The sequence below is a fragment of the Numida meleagris genome, chromosome 1 (assembly GCF_002078875.1).
Source record: "Numida meleagris isolate 19003 breed g44 Domestic line chromosome 1, NumMel1.0, whole genome shotgun sequence".
In the NCBI taxonomy this organism is placed as follows: domain Eukaryota; kingdom Metazoa; phylum Chordata; class Aves; order Galliformes; family Numididae; genus Numida; species Numida meleagris.
In genome coordinates this window covers 142,635,151-142,653,501 of record NC_034409.1, presented here as the reverse complement: position 1 = coordinate 142,653,501, position 18,351 = coordinate 142,635,151, and the positions used below count along the sequence as shown (strand labels likewise).

At 39.9% G+C, this 18,351-nt stretch overlaps 1 protein-coding gene across 7 annotated transcripts in view; it reads left to right on the top strand.

Moving 5' to 3' along the window:
* The window catches only part of FARP1 (FERM, ARH/RhoGEF and pleckstrin domain protein 1), a 205,392-nt gene that overhangs the window by 155,751 nt on the left and 31,290 nt on the right, over nucleotides 1-18,351 (top strand). For 6 of the 7 annotated variants that reach the window (XR_002444130.1, XM_021416320.1, XM_021416328.1 and 3 more), the window contains 5 exons: nucleotides 2,104-2,199; nucleotides 2,731-2,894; nucleotides 4,270-4,338; nucleotides 5,085-5,160; nucleotides 7,419-7,659. Coding sequence is in view for 6 of the 7 variants with exons in the window: in XM_021416320.1 (XP_021271995.1) it covers nucleotides 2,104-2,199; nucleotides 2,731-2,894; nucleotides 4,270-4,338; nucleotides 5,085-5,160; nucleotides 7,419-7,659 (646 nt within the window). In the remaining variant the exon portion in view is untranslated. The remainder of the gene's footprint in view (nucleotides 1-2,103; nucleotides 2,200-2,730; nucleotides 2,895-4,269; nucleotides 4,339-5,084; nucleotides 5,161-7,418; nucleotides 7,660-18,351) is intronic. The other variant, XM_021416311.1, reaches the window with a different exon arrangement.

Sequence of the window (18,351 nt, the reverse complement as noted above, 5' to 3'; positions counted from 1 at the left end):
TTATTAGCAAATTTATTGAATTTTCTTCTCCAGTTTCCCTTAGGGAAATAACAAATTGGAATTTTATAAATGTGAAAGTACAGATAGTCAGCTTGCATAAGCTGGTTTCACTTCAGTTGAGTTTATGTCTACTAGCATCCCAAATGCCTCTTTCTGCACAATGTCAAAAGCAGTAAGTAAACTGTTCTTTAAAATGTCCATTTACAAGTATTTACCACTATTCATTTGTCTTCAGTTAAAACAGTACAGTGTTTCCAACCTTGAAAAGTACTTTGTCCTTTTATTAAAAAACAAACAAAAGAAACAACAGCAACAAATGAACTCAGAAATGCCTATCCCAAAGCTCTAAATTAAAATAAATAAATAAAAACTCTGAGCAGCTAAATGGGTTGACAGTGCAGCTACAAAACTGAAGCAAAGATTGAAGCATGAGAACATGAAGTTATTGTGAGAAATGTACACAACCCAAATAATTGTGTTTACACACCCTTCCCTGCTCCCCCACAGTACTTTCATCAGTTGAATTAATGAATTGCAAAGCTTTATGAATTAAGACTGTCTTACAACTGAAGGAACATACCCAAAACAGCATGGGCATCACTGAGTCCCAGCAGACTGCTGGGATCTTTCCATAAGGATGCAGCTGGCAGCTGAAGGCCCAAGGTCTGATTTGTTCAGCTCTAAAACTCAGTCATCTCTTGTAGAGTCTTAAGACTTTCAAAGAGAGGTGGGTTGTTTTTTTTTTTTTTTTTGAACTTTCAGAAAAGCTTGGAGTTTTTGCTGGAACCAGCTCCAAGACTGAGAGCTGAGAGGGAAGCTGAGTTCAGGCTCTGACCTGCTGGAGTCTGCCCAGAAATTGGAGGCTTCAGTTCATCTGTTTATTATGCATACATCATAAGAGAGAAACTGAAATGTAAGGACCACATTAGAATGACATCAATATAAAATCAAAATAAAGGTTCACTTAAACCCATTCAGGCTTACTTTGAAGTCTGTCATTTATTAAGAAATCAGCGTCAGTGCTTCTGAGCATTCTAAAGGAGGTTAATTATGTGATTCTTAGACAGCAGACTGACTTAGCAGAGCTCATCACGCTGTCACTACTCCTACGTCTGTCTGGTGACAGAGCCCAAATCAACGTGAGTTTCTGCATTTAGCCATCCTCGAGTTGCTGTTCTTTGAAACGTCTGCGCTTGCTGTAGGCTTGCGTGTCTTGAAATCTTTACTGAACAAACTGGTGTAATGGATATATGAAAACAATGCCTCCACTTCTGAAGTAAAGACACCTCATCTACAAAGAGGCTGAGAGTGCTGTGGTTGTTCAACCTGGAGAAAAGAAGGTTCTGGGGAGACCATATTCCAGTATGTAAAGGGAGTGTAGAGGGAGGATGAGAGGGAACAGTTTGAAAGTAAAAGAGAGTAGATTCAGATTAGAGGTTAGAAGGATGCTGTTTACTCAGATGGCAATGAGGCACTGACACAGGCTGCCCAGAGAAGCTGTGGATGCCCCAACCCTGGAGACACTTGAGGTGAGGTTGGGTGGGGCCCTGGGCAACTAGGTCTAGTGCAATTTGTCACTGCCCACAGCAAGGGGGAGGGAAGTGGATGGTTTATAAGATCCCTTCCATGGTGATACTGGGGCAAAGGGCTAATGATACTGTTGCTGGGAATAGTGGGATTTCTCTCAGGCTTACTGTTTGTTTTTGTTGTGTATTTTTTTAATGTTTTCTTGCTTTTCAGAAACAGGTATTCTAAAGTTATTTAGATTCCTTTTACTTCAGTTGCTCCCTGTGAAAGGACAAAATAGGCTGCTCTGTTTTGTGCAGTGATACTGGATTATATACTTTCACATCTTGTCAGCGTACCTAGTCCTACAAAAGTGCAAGAATTTAGCCTTAAAAGCCTGCCTTCAGTCACACTACTGGGTGCTTATGGTTAAGAATGTATGTTGATGTTTGCAGTACTGGAGGATGAATGAGAAGAAACACCGTAATTGCAAACAAAGTGAATAGATTATTAATATTTGGCAGACTTTTTGTGGTGGTTTGAATTTCTTCATTCAGATCTGTAATGCATAAACGCTGCTGCCTCTGTCCTTTGTAGGGTCACACCAAGATCAATGCCTTCAACTGGGCTAAGGTTCGAAAGCTGAGCTTCAAGAGGAAACGTTTTCTTATCAAACTGCGGCCTGATGTGAATGTAAGTCCTTGTCAGAGATTGGTGAAGCTGACAAAATGTTATTTGGTAAATTTCTACTTCCAGATTAAACATATGTTTTTATCACCTCCTGAGTTTTTTAATTACTTTTATTCTCTGTTGGTGTGTTGCTGTATGCATCAAACAAGCATCTCAGGTGAGCAACCCAACCAAAGGAAATGTAAACTGAATGTCACAAAGTCTTCTTCTGACTGTGCTTCTGGATCTATATCATTGGTTCTTAAGCTCTAGTATGTAAACCATCTCTTCACATGTTACTGTTAAGACCCTTTCTCTATCTCTGTCATACTTGTCAATGAAAGTAAGCTTAAGCAATAGCTGTGATATTACTAGGCAGGTCAGTGATGTCTAAAACTAAGAAAGATAGGGTCTATTAAGACTGAAAACCAACGAGTTGGGAAAAATCTTCTTTTTTTTTTTTTTTTTTTGTAGCATAGAGCCTGCTTTGTCAGTGCATCTCTGTAATGTGTGTTGCTTGCTTGCTCACGTTGTGAATGCTCTCTCAACTTTCAGAGTTCATTCCAGGACACTCTGGAATTCCTTATGGCCAGTCGAGATTTTTGCAAATCGTTCTGGAAGATCTGTGTGGAGCATCATGCCTTTTTCAGGCTGTTTGAGGAACCTAAACCAAAGCCCAAACCTGTTCTTTTTTCTAGAGGTTCATCATTTAGGTTCAGGTGAGACCTGCTTTCTTCTTTCCACCTTTGTTAACTTCACATTTTAAAATCATATCCATATCCTTAACAATCTAGGATTAAACCCACCATTTTCAGCTCCCCCTCTGTAGTTTGCAAATAGTTTATATGATAACTTATGCTAAGACCAGGTCTACCCGCCATATTGATAAGAGCTGTAGGAAGGTTTTGAATAGTTAAATTGTTGGATTTTTCAGTTCTTGATGTTTTTGTTGTTGTTTTCTTTTTAATGTTGTTGTTTCTACACTAGCAGAAGCCTATCTGTAGATACAGTATTGTGTGTGTCAGGAGTAAATATCCTTTCATTTTGTTTGGGAACTTGATCTAAATTGAACGAGCAGAAACACCTTCTTTGTTGAGATAACGTTGTTGGTACACTACAGCAGCCTTGAGCAGGTACCTAGTAAATATGGCCATTCTAACTATCTTCCCACTTTGTTTCCTACTGGCAAAATAAATTAATTAAGGTAGGAAGAACTAGAGTAAACAAGCTATTAATTTTTGAGTTTCTGACAGAATAAGTAGTAAAATGTAGATGCATTCAGCTTATCTCTTGCTTTGGAGAACAGATTTTGCCTACATCCTGCATTCGCTGTGAGCTGTTCTGCATACATGCACATGGTTACTTTTTTCAGGCCTTTCAGTAATTCATTTGAAAGCCTATAATGAATAGAAAGCTGTTGTTGTTCTTTTCTGTTAGTGAACAGTCTTGAGGTGTAGGTGTCCTTTACTGCTCCCAGTTCCCCGTGGAGTTTTTATCTTTGCGCTATAGGAAATCTGGACTTTTTCACTACAATTTTATGGCCTGACGCATGAGGAAAGTGTGCAAGTTCAAGCCTAAATCTCTGAAGAAATTGTGTGTATGTTTAGCCGATGTAATTGAGTTATGTCACAACTGAAATGCATTTCAGCAGCTTTCTTTTTGGTGCCAGCATACAAGGTAAGGCTGGGATTTGACTCCTGAAAAGATTCAGGAATGTTTTTTGTTCATGAGAGTAAAACTTAACCTCTACTTTGCTTTTTGTTGTGGTGGTTTCCCAGTCATATTGCTCGCTATAAAGGGCACACAGCTGAATTTAATTAGTTCTGAAATCACATCCTAAGGTATCTCCATAATAATAATAATAAAAAAATGTGGTAACATGCCAAAAGATAAAAACCTGTGACTATATGGCCATAAAGTAGGAGACCTTCTTTATGATTTTATATGAGTTTCTGCTGATAGTGACAAATATTTTTCTGGTTGCTATGACTTCATTTGCAGGTCACATGTATGTTTATGATGACCAGGTAATATATTGTATTAAATGTGAGAAATTCGGTATCTCAGATTAATAGTTTGTTTTTTTTCTTCCAGTGGCCGGACTCAGAAACAAGTTCTTGACTATGTTAAAGAAGGAGGGCACAAAAAAGTACAGTTTGAAAGGTGAGAAGAAAATAAATGAGCTGCTCAGATTTTTTTTTAAATTAAAGTGGTTTCCATTTACTTATAAGAGCTTAGCACCATTCAAAATAAAAAAATCCTTCTTTGTTGGTTTGACTGTTTATCACTTGTATAATATCCTCTTGGTCCTGAATGTTTTGGCAGAAGTTTGCATAACTAATCTATAGTTTATTTAAAATCAGTAGTATTCAATTTGTTTTTCAGCAATGAATACCCTACTGTCACAGGTGAAATCACATTGATTCGCACCCTCTTCAGTGGGATGTGATTAATATATGTGAGCAGAAAGGGATTTAAATGGGTTTTAAGTGAACATATTCAGCTGAGAATAAAAGAGAAGGTAACAGGAGTAGGTACAACCATCCTCAAGGGAGAGATCTCCAGGGAAGATGTCTAACTTTGCTTGAGTGCATTCTATTGGAACTCATCTTACTTGTAGTGAGCTGAAATTCATGGACAAACTGCCAAAGATGATGACAACGATTTTTTGCTAATCACTCATGTTCTGCTGATAGACCATTTTTACTTCAATGCCTCTCTCTTTTCATACGATAGTATGTTTCCAACACATAGCACATTTAAACCTGCAGAAAGGAGGATCTGTTTTGGAGCAAACCTTTGTGAAAGCTGCTATTCAAAGTTTTTGTTTTCAAGGAGGCATGTCTCTTGATTCCTCTTTGCATTAAAACTGAAATGGCCTCTTACTGTGATTTTCCTTTTATCTCCAGGAAACACAGCAAGATTCGTTCCATCAGGAGTCTGACAGCACAGCCTTCAGAACAGCATACAGAGGTGCCAAAACAAGTCAGTGATGTTGATGAAAGCCTGCATCATGCCTTTTAGACATTTCTTATTACATTACCCACCTCTGATTGGTCTTTGGAAACTTTAGGAACATAGGCTTCTGCTCACTTTCCATTTAAGTGTGAGCTCAGGAACCCTGGATGTTATAAAGTTTAGGTTTTTGATGTGGAACGTGTTTATTTCCACTATGGAACAGAGCTGTTTCCAGACAGCATCAAAAGCGTAAATAGTGAGCCTGTCCAAACTGTACTAATGGCCACCTGAAAAACTGCAATCTGCAGTGTTACTGCTGGGGTTCCAGGTTGTTACAGATGATTGTACTTGGGAAAATGTATTTTCCTTCACTGAGGAGTGTTAGCTGCCAGGACAAGATATTCCATAATATTAACATTATATTAATTTCCTCAGAGAAATTTCAGCTGTGGCCTTTTAAGCCATTATCTTTGGTAGATACAAAATGTATTTGTCTTATGTTAATAGTGATTATCTGTTAGGAGTTTGCACATCCAGTAGCCCAGTAGAGGTGAGGCTGCAGGAGCTATGTGTTTCCAGGTCCAGCCAGTGGCTGAGTGTGTTTTTATGATTAGCAGCCACACAAGCACTCAGACACATGCACATATGTATACACATGCAAATATACAGACAGACAGCCATATAGGTGAGAACGAACAGAAAACAATACTCACACAGACACAAATAGCACCAGCAGCCTCCTCATGTTCCACTCAGGCCGATCAGGGTGAAAGTCTGTTAGTGGAAAATATTTATGCATATATGTGGTATGGATCCCTCTAGTTACTGGTTTTAGACACTATCATTACTATCCAGTAATGAATCCTTAAATTTCCTCACTTGCTGTTGCCTGGACACACAAGCCCCCAAGGCTAACAACCTCACTCCGGTTGCCACTACTCAGACCTACACACATGTACACACACATGGTGTTCCTCCAGTAACTCATCTTAGACACCCAGTCTGTCCTGTAGCTGAAGCCTGGTTCCCAGCTACCTCACAGACAGAGACACGAACATGCAAATGTGCTTCTCCAGTAGCTAGCTGCTCCCAGACTGATGACGTTACCAGCACCCAGTCCTTTGGCCCCCTTGTCTCTCCAGTAGCTGGCTTGGACATCTTGGCCTCTCCAGTAGCCCCTCTGTTTTTCCAGTGCCTAGCCCAGATTTTTGGCGGCTCCAGTATTTGGCTTCCAACTCTCTTATCCTTCTCACCAACTAGACCAGTTTGATGTTTTGTAGCATTTGTGCATTGCCCTACTCATGCAACCAATGTGCACATACTCTAGTGTCTGGCATCCCAGAGGCACCCAGCTGTGAGCTGATGATTCTCCCAGGACAGTCCCCAGAGGAGCCCTGTGGGAATACAAGATACCTCAGGCACTGTAGAGCTCTATTTCTCTGAGAAGGTTGTTGGGGTTATTGACCCCTGCCTACCAGTGTTTCTCTGTGCTCATCTGTGTTTTATCACATAACCTTACATGAGATAGAGCTTAAACTGCAGGTGCAAACTACTAGCTTAATATATCCATGAATGTTACCCACACTTTCATGTTGCTTCCTCTTGATATTCACAAGCTCTTTCATTCCTGCAAATTCAGGAAATTCAGATAATTCTTCTATAAATGCAGCCTATTTCAAATATCTTTTAGCATTTTAATATTGCAAAGACAAACTCGGGAAGACTGTGTATAGCTGCTGGTCAGATGCTGGCATATTTCTGTTTGCAGAAAAGCCAGCCCCCAAACTAGAGGCAGATATGCTCCAGGGGTTGAATGAATGGTCTTCAAAAGCCCACATATGACCCTTTGGGCTTTTTTAGAGTATGGAAGTAGGCCATGCAGAATTTGTCTTTACATGCTTATGTTTTTGTCCTTCCAGCTTCAGGGTAGTGTAAACAGGTTGATGTTCTCAGAGTGTTGATGGGAACCTTAGAACATGGAAATAGCTGGAATCCTCCTTTTTACATATTGCTGCATTCTGTCTCCCCTTTCTTTCCTTGTTTAGCTTATGTATTTTCCCCTATCGTCTGTTCTTCAGGATCAGAGACCTCTTTTTTTTTTTCCTTCTAATTCATTTTGAAGCTTGGGTTACCTCTTCTGCTTTCAGGAGATTCCTATGTTGCTGAAGGATATATTGTAAAATTGTAGTGCATAATTACACATAGCCTTTTCCCTCTGACTCTCTTCCCTCTCAACCCTCTCTCCCCTTTGGCTTCCCCTTCCCTTTCCTCCTTTGTCTTTCCAGAGCTCCAGCTTTGCCTATGGAGATGACAGTGATGCTGCAGCAGTGCAGAGCTGCCAGCAAGGAAAGGAATTGAAAGCTTCAACAGAAGACACTGGACAGCACAAGAGCCCTTCCTTAAAGAAGAGCCCAAAAGAAGGCAGAAAGGTGGATGGAGCAGTGGTGTCAGCTGTGGAGGAGGAAGAGGAGGCTGCTACGGATAGGATGCAGCAGAACAGACCTCAGTCACAGCAACCAAGCACAGGTCCAGCTTCCAGGGCTGCTCATGGCAGCAGCACCTCCATTCCTTTCATTGACTGCAGTGATGTAGATAGCGAGTATGATCTCCTCAGAGGACAAATAACCCGGTCATATTCCCAAACAAATGACAATTATGAGGGTGATTTGACCAGTGGTGCCTATATTCACTATAGAGACGAAAATCTTAATAGAGGTAGATACAGGGATTCCTCAGCTTCTATAAAATCTTCCCAGTATCTCTCTGAAGAGTACCTTGATGATAACCCAGCTGATCTCTCCTTCTACACTGGGGGAAGCCCCAGGATGCCAAGGCACAGCTCACTGGTTGATGAAATGTTTAGAGGGCCAGGGAGCCGTAGTCCACTGGCTACTCCTTTGCCTCCCAGTAGCAAAGGATCAAGCCCCAACATGAGCCTGAGTAGAACTGGCTCTCAGGGTTATGTCTCAGAAAACGGGCATGACTGCAGGACGAGGACTGGGGAGGAAGACAGCTATGCCAGCAGCTGCCATGGGTATGGCAGATATTCTCCGGGTTCTCAACGGCCTCATGCACAGAAAATCCTAAATCTCTGCAATAAGTCAGCTACAGACCCATTTATCTTGAGCCAGATATCCTCAACCCCTGGGCAGGAGTATAGATCTGAGAGACATTGTAAAGGGGGTGGGGTGGCTAAGATGTCTTCTCCAGAGGGCAAAATGATGGCCAATGGTATGCCAGCTGGGGGACAGTCAAAGCAGAGCCCAGTCATACAGTCACTGCATGCCAGTGGCATAATGGATCATATGACTGCAATCCAGGTAATGGAGGGCTCCACCAGCAGTGGGACAGAATCTAGCGATTCTGACTCTGAAATCATTAACCCCTTCACTCACCCTCTGGTGTTTGGAAATCCCGTTGTGCTGAGTTCCTCTCCTATGCCAAGAAATAAGTACTCCTTTGGAAGCCTTCAGCTTGATGAGGAGGTAGAAGAGGATGTGTCTGTGGGCCTCAGTGATGAAGATGGTGTGCAGGTCTTCAGCTGCTAGTGGGCAGGGCATTTGAGACCAGGGGTTACAGCTATTGCTCATTAGAGTGATGGCATCTTCTGGGGCTCGTGAAGAGTGGCTGGTATTAAACTTAGCTTGCGCTATTTTACATATTGTCTAACCAGCCAGATGAAAGAGGTGCTGAAAATATAATAATAAGGCTAAGTTTCAGTTCATCTTAACAGTAATTTATCTGTTCTGAAAGGCAAGAGGAGAGGAAAATTGTTACTGATTGAAGTACCTTTGTAAGACTCTATACACTCACCTGTTCTTAGTATGAAGTCATGTTTTAGGTATATGTTGTAGCTTATTTGACACTTGACTAGTTATTTTTGCAAAACAAAAATGTTATTACATAGGTACCTTGTACTCTTTTGTATATCTAGTACAATCTTTTTTCTCTCTTGTATAAGGAGAGCTACTTAAGAGTGCCTCAGTAGAGTTAGGGGAAAAAAAATAAACTTACAGCCAAATGCAGGCAGCTTGATATTCAAGACCAAGTCTTGCTGAAATCTTGAAAAATGCTGGCAAATCTTTTCATAGTAAGAATGTGTTTGGTCTGCTCATCTTCATAACACATTTGATAATCTTAACTGATGAGTTGAAGGACAATGACACTATTGGCTTCTTATTTGCTGAATTCAATAGGCTGATTTCTTGATGGAGATTTTGAAACTCCAAACTCCTCCTTGAGCAGGAAGGAGAACAAGATGAAAAATAAAACTCAAGTGAAAAAAAAAAAAACATAGATTGAATCAGCTCTAATTACAAGTGGTATGAGTATTATTTGCAAGGCAATCCTTTCTATCCATTATCATTGTGGTAGAAAGATTAATTGCAAGAGAGTTGGTTCGTATTTTTCCCCTTATTCTTTCAATGGTATTATTCACAGAGACATCAAAGTTCTGTTGTGGGTGATTTTTGGTGGGAGGTTCAGAGATGGTGGCTGTTGGGGTTTTTTATTATTTCTTTTTTTTGCTTTGATCATGAAGAATCTTTGTACGCACTGTACAGGACCCAATTAGTCTGTCATAGGCTATTCTTTTTAATTGTGCCGCCTCATAAATTTTTCATTCCCTGACACAGGGAAATATGGGACTAACTGTGGTTCAGGCTGATTGTTTTCAGTAGTATATATAGAGTAGCAAGATTTTGACACACATGCAGAAAGACAGACTAATTCCCTGTAAACTTCTTTTCACAAGTCAGAAGTATTGAGAATTAGGCGGTATCCTAATAAAATCTAATTCTAGTTTCTCTGAGTTAGTAAAGAAAATCCGGAGGAAAAGTCTCCTGTATGGAAAGTATCATGCAGTTATTAGAGCTGGGAGACAAGATGTGCTCTTTAACACTAGCCTTACTTTCAACTTTTACATATTTTTTTTGTGGTGGAAGGGAATTAGAGTTGAGAATCTTAAGTAACAAACAGCACTTACTGTACTGTAGGTCACTTGCAGTTATCTGCTTCATGCAGTACATGCATGCATCAATGGTGGATCTACCTACTGATGAACAAGTTACAGAACTTTGTAAATCTAGACTGCATAATCTTTGAGATCATTTTTACAAATGTAATAAAATATGAAGTCTTTTTAATTTTTCTAATGCCTTGGTCTATGCACATTTTAACAGAGTTTAATCTGAGTGAGTGATATTTAAAAAGATACACTAGTATGTTTAGATGTGCTTTACTTTTTTTGCAGTAAAATGTATCTGTGTAAATATAAGTTTTAATCTGCTCATCTACTTTAAAGTGTTTGTTTTGTTTTTAAAGATGAGATAACTCATTTTTTGAGCTGGAATGATTTTAAAGCATCTCATTAGACCGTGGTGTTTTGGCAACACTGAGCACGGTCCTTTCTTCCTATAGTTAAAAGCATGACTCTAGAAACAGGGAGATTGCTAATTAGGGGAAAGCTTGCTTGTATATTATTCTAAAAGAAGGTGATTTGTGCTTTGGATTTAGAATAGTGCTTAATAATTGCCTTGAACTTTGCAATATTTAAGAAGAAATGTAGATAGTTGAAGCTTACGTTAACAGATGGTGTGAGCATGGGGAGTACGTGCATGAGTCTCCTGTTGTTTTTTTTTGCTGCGTGTGCAGCAAAAGAACCAGGAGTTGTATTATACAGTAAAGTAATAGCAGTCTGGACATACACGTTAATTGCTTTGGTAGCCAGTAAAATTAAAGCTCAAGTAATGGATTTTCACTGAAAGGATTTGCAATCTTGTTTCTTGTACTTCACTGAAAAGTGAATAGAATTCATAATGTTTGGATTTAAGTGAATATCAAGTTTTCTAAGTGATGTTTACTATTTTGCATCCTTTAAAATACTGTTTTCTGGCCTGTTTTTATTCTCTCACATGCCTGCAGAGATAATGGATATATATAAGAACAGACCTGCTAGTAGCTGGAGTTAGCTCAGTTGCTAATAAAGTATCTCAACAGCTTTTTGTTTTTTCCTTTTGAATACTATCCTCAAAAAATGAAATATAAGGATTTTTTTTACAACTTTTTTCTCTCATCCGGCATTTTTTCAATTTTAGGTGTTTGTGGTTGTCATTTTGACATGTGGAATTTTTCCAGTTTGAAGGAATAAAGTTTGTAAATTACATAGGAAATCATTTAGTTTAGGATGAAACATTTCGCAGCATTCTTATGTTGCTGAAGCTCAATTTAATATCACTAGACAAGCATTTAATTAAAAACAATCTGTGGGCCAAATACTTCCACCAGACATGCGGTTGACCTCTGGGTGCTTGCCAAGAATGGTAAGCAAGAGAGCAATTTTAAACTGCTGTTTCCACGTAGGATCAGGTCCCTTAGAATGCATCTGGGAGCTTGTTTCTGTGGGACAAATACAGAAAGACCTTAGAGGTCAGAACAGAAACTTTTGGGGCAAGACTGCAGATGACATGGGGGAATTCTTGTGCTAGTTCACAAAATACATATCAGAAGAAGAGCCTGTCGATTCAGGTTAATCCTTGCAGGGATTGATTAATCTGCATACCCTAATCAATGGCAGTGGTCTAAGTACACCTGTGTATCAATTGTTTGAAAGGTATTTTTTGGCCAAGCGAAAGATGTAGTTCTCTCAGCAATTCCAGTAGATTTTGGAATGTAGCTGATTGGTACAGTTGATCCACTGTTCTAAATTTTTTGTTCACAACAGTTAACTTTGTAATCCAGTACTCTTAAAGTGTCCAGATACCCTTAGACAGTTGCTATAAATGAATCGCAGCAAGATCTAGCAACTACTTCTTGTCTGAGAGAGAAGTGCTGTGTCAGAGGCCGTGAAGGAGGCCTGTGGTTGGGCTGTCGAGACTGCTGAACCAACTCTGTCCACGTATTTGGATGAACGTGGAGTCTAGTTGCAAAAACAGTTTAGGGGTTTGTCACAAAATGATGTGCAGATAGATGTAGATAGAAATTTAGTCTGTGCAACCCTGTTCTTTCTTTGCTCTTCTGAGTACTTGACAACGTTCAGTGCTCTGCTACAGTGAATGAGAAAAGTCACGTCAGACAACTTTAAGTTTTCTCCATCCCACCAGTAGTTCAAACGTACTATGTCCTCTTGGGTCTTCTGGAGCTTCTTTTCCTATCAGCCTTTCCTGGCATCTGGTTTAGCTCAGTGATCTGGGATATAAAGTTTGGAAATAAATTTGGCTGGATTTAGGAAAATTTAATAGTGGCAAATTGATGTAGGAGCCAGGATATACACAGGATAGAGCTTTGAATAATTGTTATGTGAGTAGACTAGACTGCGCTGTTTTGGGTTTAAGTCCACGTCCTCTAGCAAGAATATTCCTTGTGCATGGAGAGGGAGGGGTGTTCTCTGGGGATGACTGATACCTGGTGCTGCCATTGTCTCGCATCACTCATAGCCTAACATGTACATCCCATTAGCCATTGTAGTGCATGCTAAATATAAATTATACCAAATAAATACTGTAGGAGAATTTTCTACATATGAAAAATACTATGTAACTGGAAGTTGTTGGTTTTGTTATATTTGCATATACGTTTCATGAGTTTTGTGGAGTTGAGATCAGTTAGAGTAGATGAATGTTCACAATGAAAGAGTTCTACGTTAATAATTTGAAAAATCAAATCAATTTACCAGTTCAAGACGAAGGGGAAGGCAAAATTAGGCAGAATTTTCTCAAGCAGCAGCAGCCATGCTGAACATAATCATCAGAACCCAGTGAAGGGTGGAAAAACAATGTTTTGTGAATTAGTTTCCTAAATGGGGTTCATCTCATTAGACCAGACTGCTTCAGGACCCATTTTTTTCCTCCCTGAATATTGATTCTGCTGAGTTCTGTTTGCACAGATGTTTGTGGAGCAGCTTGTATTAGTTGAAGCAGCTGTATTCATTCTGAAGCAGTACATTTCATGCCAGAAGTTCCTGTCTGGCACTTATCTGGACATGCAGTTACTTGGTGGTGACTAGGAAAAGTCAAATGGAAATGGGATAGACAGATCTAAAACCCATTTATAGCTTCTCTGCTTCATTTAAAAGCAGAGGTGTTTCAAATTGTCTTCTTCTGTCCCACAGCAAACACACACACATGCAGAGTCTCTGTAGTCAAGTTCTTCTCGAGGATTGCAGGGGTAAAAAGACAAAGAGACGGAGAAGAATAGGAAATATTTTATGTACACTGAAGATCTAGCCTTTTTTTTTTTATTTACAGTCCCCTTTGGTATAGCGTGCTCTTTAGTATTCACGACTTTAAAGTCCCGGTGGTTTCTCAGGGTACTCGGAGAGCAGGAATTGTGTCAGTTAGTTGAACTGATGAAACTGATTTTGAATATTGAAAACCAGTGATTCAGATCTCATCAATATGATTTATATGCAATTAGCTTGAAGTGTGGCTATTTCTGGAGCAGTTCTTCAGCACAAGAAAGGATGTCTGGCCTATAAATCGTGTCACGCACCGTGTTTGTTTAACTAGTCTCATTTGTCATAATGAGGCACTCGGCTGCTGTCAGAGGTGACTTTAGAATGATATTTTAATTGCACCAATTTAGTTTCTAATGATGAAGAGTAAATTAATAATGCAAGTTTTTCTCAACTTCCACGTGCAGTTGAAGTAGTTGCAGTTGGATGTTGCTTACCTTTGTGGGGTGGGGACGTGGACTGCTGGAGATCCAGCTGGAAAGGGCAGCGAGTGTGAGGAAAGGAGGATCTGTGTTCAGGCATGTGTAAAGTGAAGGAAGCCAAAGTCCTTTTCATTCTTTCAAAAATGCGTATCTCTCTGAATGATGTAGTTTCCTAAGGCAGCTTCCACATATATTAGCGTATTTGTTTGCTCTCCATATATAGGGGTTCAATCCAGTTCTCCATACCAAATAAGAAAGACCCTCTGTATATGAGATAACCTGAATTTCCTGGAAAAACATATACAACTTTCTTTTGTTAGCTGCTGTCAAAGACAAGTGGTAGGAGAACACTCCTTTTGTCAGAAACCCAGCAGATTGCTGCTGTCTCCTACTTGATGATGATGATTTGGTTTGTGCTTTTCTGATTGTAAGTGACTGATGCAGAATGTTCCCATCGGAAGGTCCCAAAGGTTAGGCTGATGTGTGACTTCTCTTAAATGGGGATGGCACCTGGCTGGCTTAAGTCAAGCTACATCAGGGAAAATTTCTGCTGGTGCTGTGAGTTTCTGGAAGGGAAAGGAATACAAGCTCCAGGCTGAATTATGCCTAGACAAGGGCACATATGTTATTATTTATAAGGGAAACAGCTTTTGTGCTACATGTAGATCCTGAGCAAAACCGTCTTCTATGTCATTCCCCACAGTTAGGCTGTTGCGCTGCCTTTGGTATTTTGAAATACTTAAAAGAACTTTGCTTAAAAATCAAAGGCTTAATATGAGTAAAAAGCCTAGATTGGGTGGCATGTTTGCAGTTCTTTAGAGTATTTTGTATTCTGTTCTGTTTCTGTGGTCTATAAAGAGCAGGTAGAATAAGCAGGATGCTTGTTTTCTGTTGTTTGTTATAAAAAGCAGTGAGCACTTTCTTCTAAATGCTATGAAATTTGGGAAGCCTGTGTGCCTGGCTGAGCTGCGTATTCACAGGCGTTTTCCACAAGCGTGAGTGTAAATAATGATATTATTGCAGTAAAGGAGGTAAAGATCTTAAATTTGCATGACATGAAAGTAAATACTTAGCTTACTCTAGAATTATTCGTTTTAAGGTGTAATTTAATTTATGATTTTTTGGTAAAGTTTTGGCCCCTGGGAACCATAAAAATTGAAAAGTTCTACTGATAGAAATTAACTCTTAAGGCCAGTAATTATATAGCTGTCAGTGACTGAACAAGGAAAACTGGAGGAAAATGAATGTTTTCTGATTCAAGAGCTTTTCAGCTTGTTAGAATTAGATTAGATGCTTTCTTTAAGATGCTTCAAATCTTGTTTTGAGAAGAAATCAGTTATCTTATTGCCTTTGATTTTTACAGCAAGATCAGAGGTAGGTCTGTGTTTAGTTCAGTGAACAGTAGTGCTCATGCTTGTTGCTTTTCTGTGAGGCACTTAAAACCTTTGATTAGCTGAATTCCTTATTTTTCCCCTTTCCTGCTAAGAAACTCACCTGAATCCACTAACAAAGTTCGTAAGCTTGGCTGTGTTTCACCTATTTGGCCCTTTCCTGATTTCTGTGTGCACATGCATACTTTTTTTTAATAAGTCTCAAGAGTCAAAATTAATTTTTAAAATTGAAAATGCTGGGGACTTCATTCTCATTTTTGTCATTTGTTTAATACCGTTTAAAGAGAAACATTTTTTGTTTCATTGTATGCACTGTTTTGTCAGCATGTACCTCTCTGGGAGAAAAAGCCTTTTCAATGTTCTGTCTTTATTCTCAAAGCATGGTGTATCTTCTGTTCCTTGCATTGTTTGGAGCACTGTCTCAATGTCCTTTTACTGCTGAAATACCTGTTTGTATTGGGAGTACCTAATTCCTCTTATTACAGTGATCTTGTCTCATAGAGCACTCCTCATCTCAGAACTGGAGAAAACAACCCCTCCACCCCCAGGCTGTGAGTTTCACGTTGAGATGCAGAAGAGCGGAGGGAGGGGGGAAGAAGGTCTGGTTTCCAGGGCATTACAGCTCCATTGAGCGTGATTGTACTGCCCTTCATTTCCTGATGAAGGCTGCACCTAGTGATGGTTAACTCCGCCTGCCATAGCCTGTAAGCAGGATCACTGCAGTCATGGGGAGATGCCTTGTTGAAATGGACAGTATCTGTGGCTTAAGCTTACACAGGGGCTAAACGTATCAGAATATTTTCAGTTCGATTATAGCACCAGGTCATGTTGATTTGAAGACAAACAAACAAAAGCAAACTAGCCATAACCCTGCGTACAGTAGGGGATCCTTCTGTTGTTCACTCTATTTCTGTCTGGGAGGATCAAGGCCAGACAAAGGACTGATGCCCACTGACCCTGTGTTCTTCCCAGGCTGCAGCATTCACTCTTTGTTTTTAAGATCTGAGCATACCCTGATGTAGGCCTCCAGCAGCTACTGTCTGATTTCACACTCACCACTGTCTAATACTGCAGTACACCCGTAAAGCATGGACCTTTACCAACTGGGGAGGTTGCTGGCTACTAAAACAACACCAAGCTTAATGAGAATATAAGCATGTCAAGCCATTTAACTGTGTATGCATGGAATTAATTTTCTTTTTTTTTTTTTTTTTTTTTTTTTAGTTAAGAAAACTTGATAGGCATGTGTAGGGTTGTTTGTTTGTTTGTTTGTTTTTGAAAAAAAGCATCCTATCAAAGCTTTTTTTTTTTTTTTTTTTTTTTTTTTAGTTTTACCTGTATTTAAGGCTTTTACTCATTCTGACCGGTATTTTGCTGTAAAACTATCACTGATTTAATTGTTCTGTCCATTTGCTGGCTGATGCTTTGTCCTGAATCTGAGGAAATTGGTTCATTGAGAAGGCACGCCATTCTCCCAAACCTCTCACTGCCACTTCTGCCTTGGGCACATGGCAGAGTTTTGAAGGTGTGAAGTCAGCAAACCCTTCACCCTGCCATGTTCCCTTGGTGCCAGGCAGGGTTATTGGTTTTGTGTGACATCACATCTCTTCCTGAAATGTTTTTTTTCTTCCCATTCCTGCTCAGTTTTTGTAGTACTGCATTCAGGGATGTTTGTACATGAATTTCTGATTGATATGTAACTTCTTTTCAAGATCTTTAATTCTAACAAACTGTCTCCAGCACTCCTGTTTATTTTGTTTAACGGAGAATAGAAGGACAGCCTGATGAACTGGTCCCCCAGGGAGCTGGGGGGAGAACAGGGGGACACCCTTCTTAAACTCTTCTCCAATCTAAGGTACTCCAGTCATCAGCAAAATACATGGGAAAACTGTTACCCATTCTTCTGGAGCTCTGCCCCCATGTCATTTTGAATTACGTGTCTTTCTCTGACCAGACTTTAAGTTAGAAGCTAGAGGTAAGCAACCACTGTAAGAATGGAAAGTTAAGCTAGGCTCAACTGCGGCTAAAATAGCAGCAGCTTTGTCAGATGCTTTATTGAAGAGCTTCTGTAAGTAGTATGTTCAGTAATGCAAGGGCAGAGGGGCACCAGCTTAGGTTTCATCTACCAAGCTGGAGTTTAAAAGAAACTCATCTGCCCTTAAAGCAGAGCAGTTAGGATCTGGATGTCGCTTTTCCCAACTTAAGTAGCTGTGGAGCAACACTAATGGGTAATAACCCAGGAGTCCTGCAGTATGCCAGGTATTGAAAAAGGCACTATCCTAACTCTTAAAACATTTAAATTTCTAATAATGACCCTACAAACCTTGAGAAGTATATAACCCTTACAGTTGAGTTTGAATGAGGGCTGTAGCTGTACATGAAACTTTCCAGCAGAATGTGAGTCATTTTCAGTTATGGCTGATACTTCCATAATGGAATACTTTTCACTTTGTGGTACTGCACAGAGGAACACAAACAAGAGCATCTTCACACTCCTGTATTCTTCGTTGCTGCTGAAACACAGTGTGTAGACATGGGAATCATTTCAGCTGACGTAGATGCAGAACGCTAAATGGCATAAGTTGGTTACTCATCACTTTCAGGAATAAGAGAATAAAGGAGGAAGGATATATTGGGCCCATCTTCCTCAGAAGGAGATGAGCCTTCCCTTCTTAGGTTAAAGCCTCTAACTTGAGATTTTGGGTCATTTTATGTTGTCTATATTGCCAACAGAGAGGCAGCACACAGTTCAGCACACCGATTATAAGAATTGACCTCTGAGAGAGACTTCATTCATCAACTGAAAAGCAGTGATGAGGAATGTGTTTCCCCCTGGTACTGGACATATTTTAAAGCAGCATAGCTCAGCTAGCCCAAGTCTCCTGAGGCACCAAACTCAACACTGGTACCTTTGACTTAATATCTGTGCACGATGGGAGCCTAGAGCAAAGCAGATACTGCTAGTGGGACGAATTGCAGCCAGATAGCCTGCCTGTCTCTTCCTAGGTCTTAAAACAAAATTCTTAAACCCAGGAAAAGTATTTAAGCACTTGTTTAATTCCTGTCGACTCCACCAAGGATATCCTTTTAGTATGTTTTCAAGCCATCTGGAGATAAACATCCCTTTGTACCTGTCTTCTGGTTTGTGTTTATATAGAGCTAGCTCCATTGTATT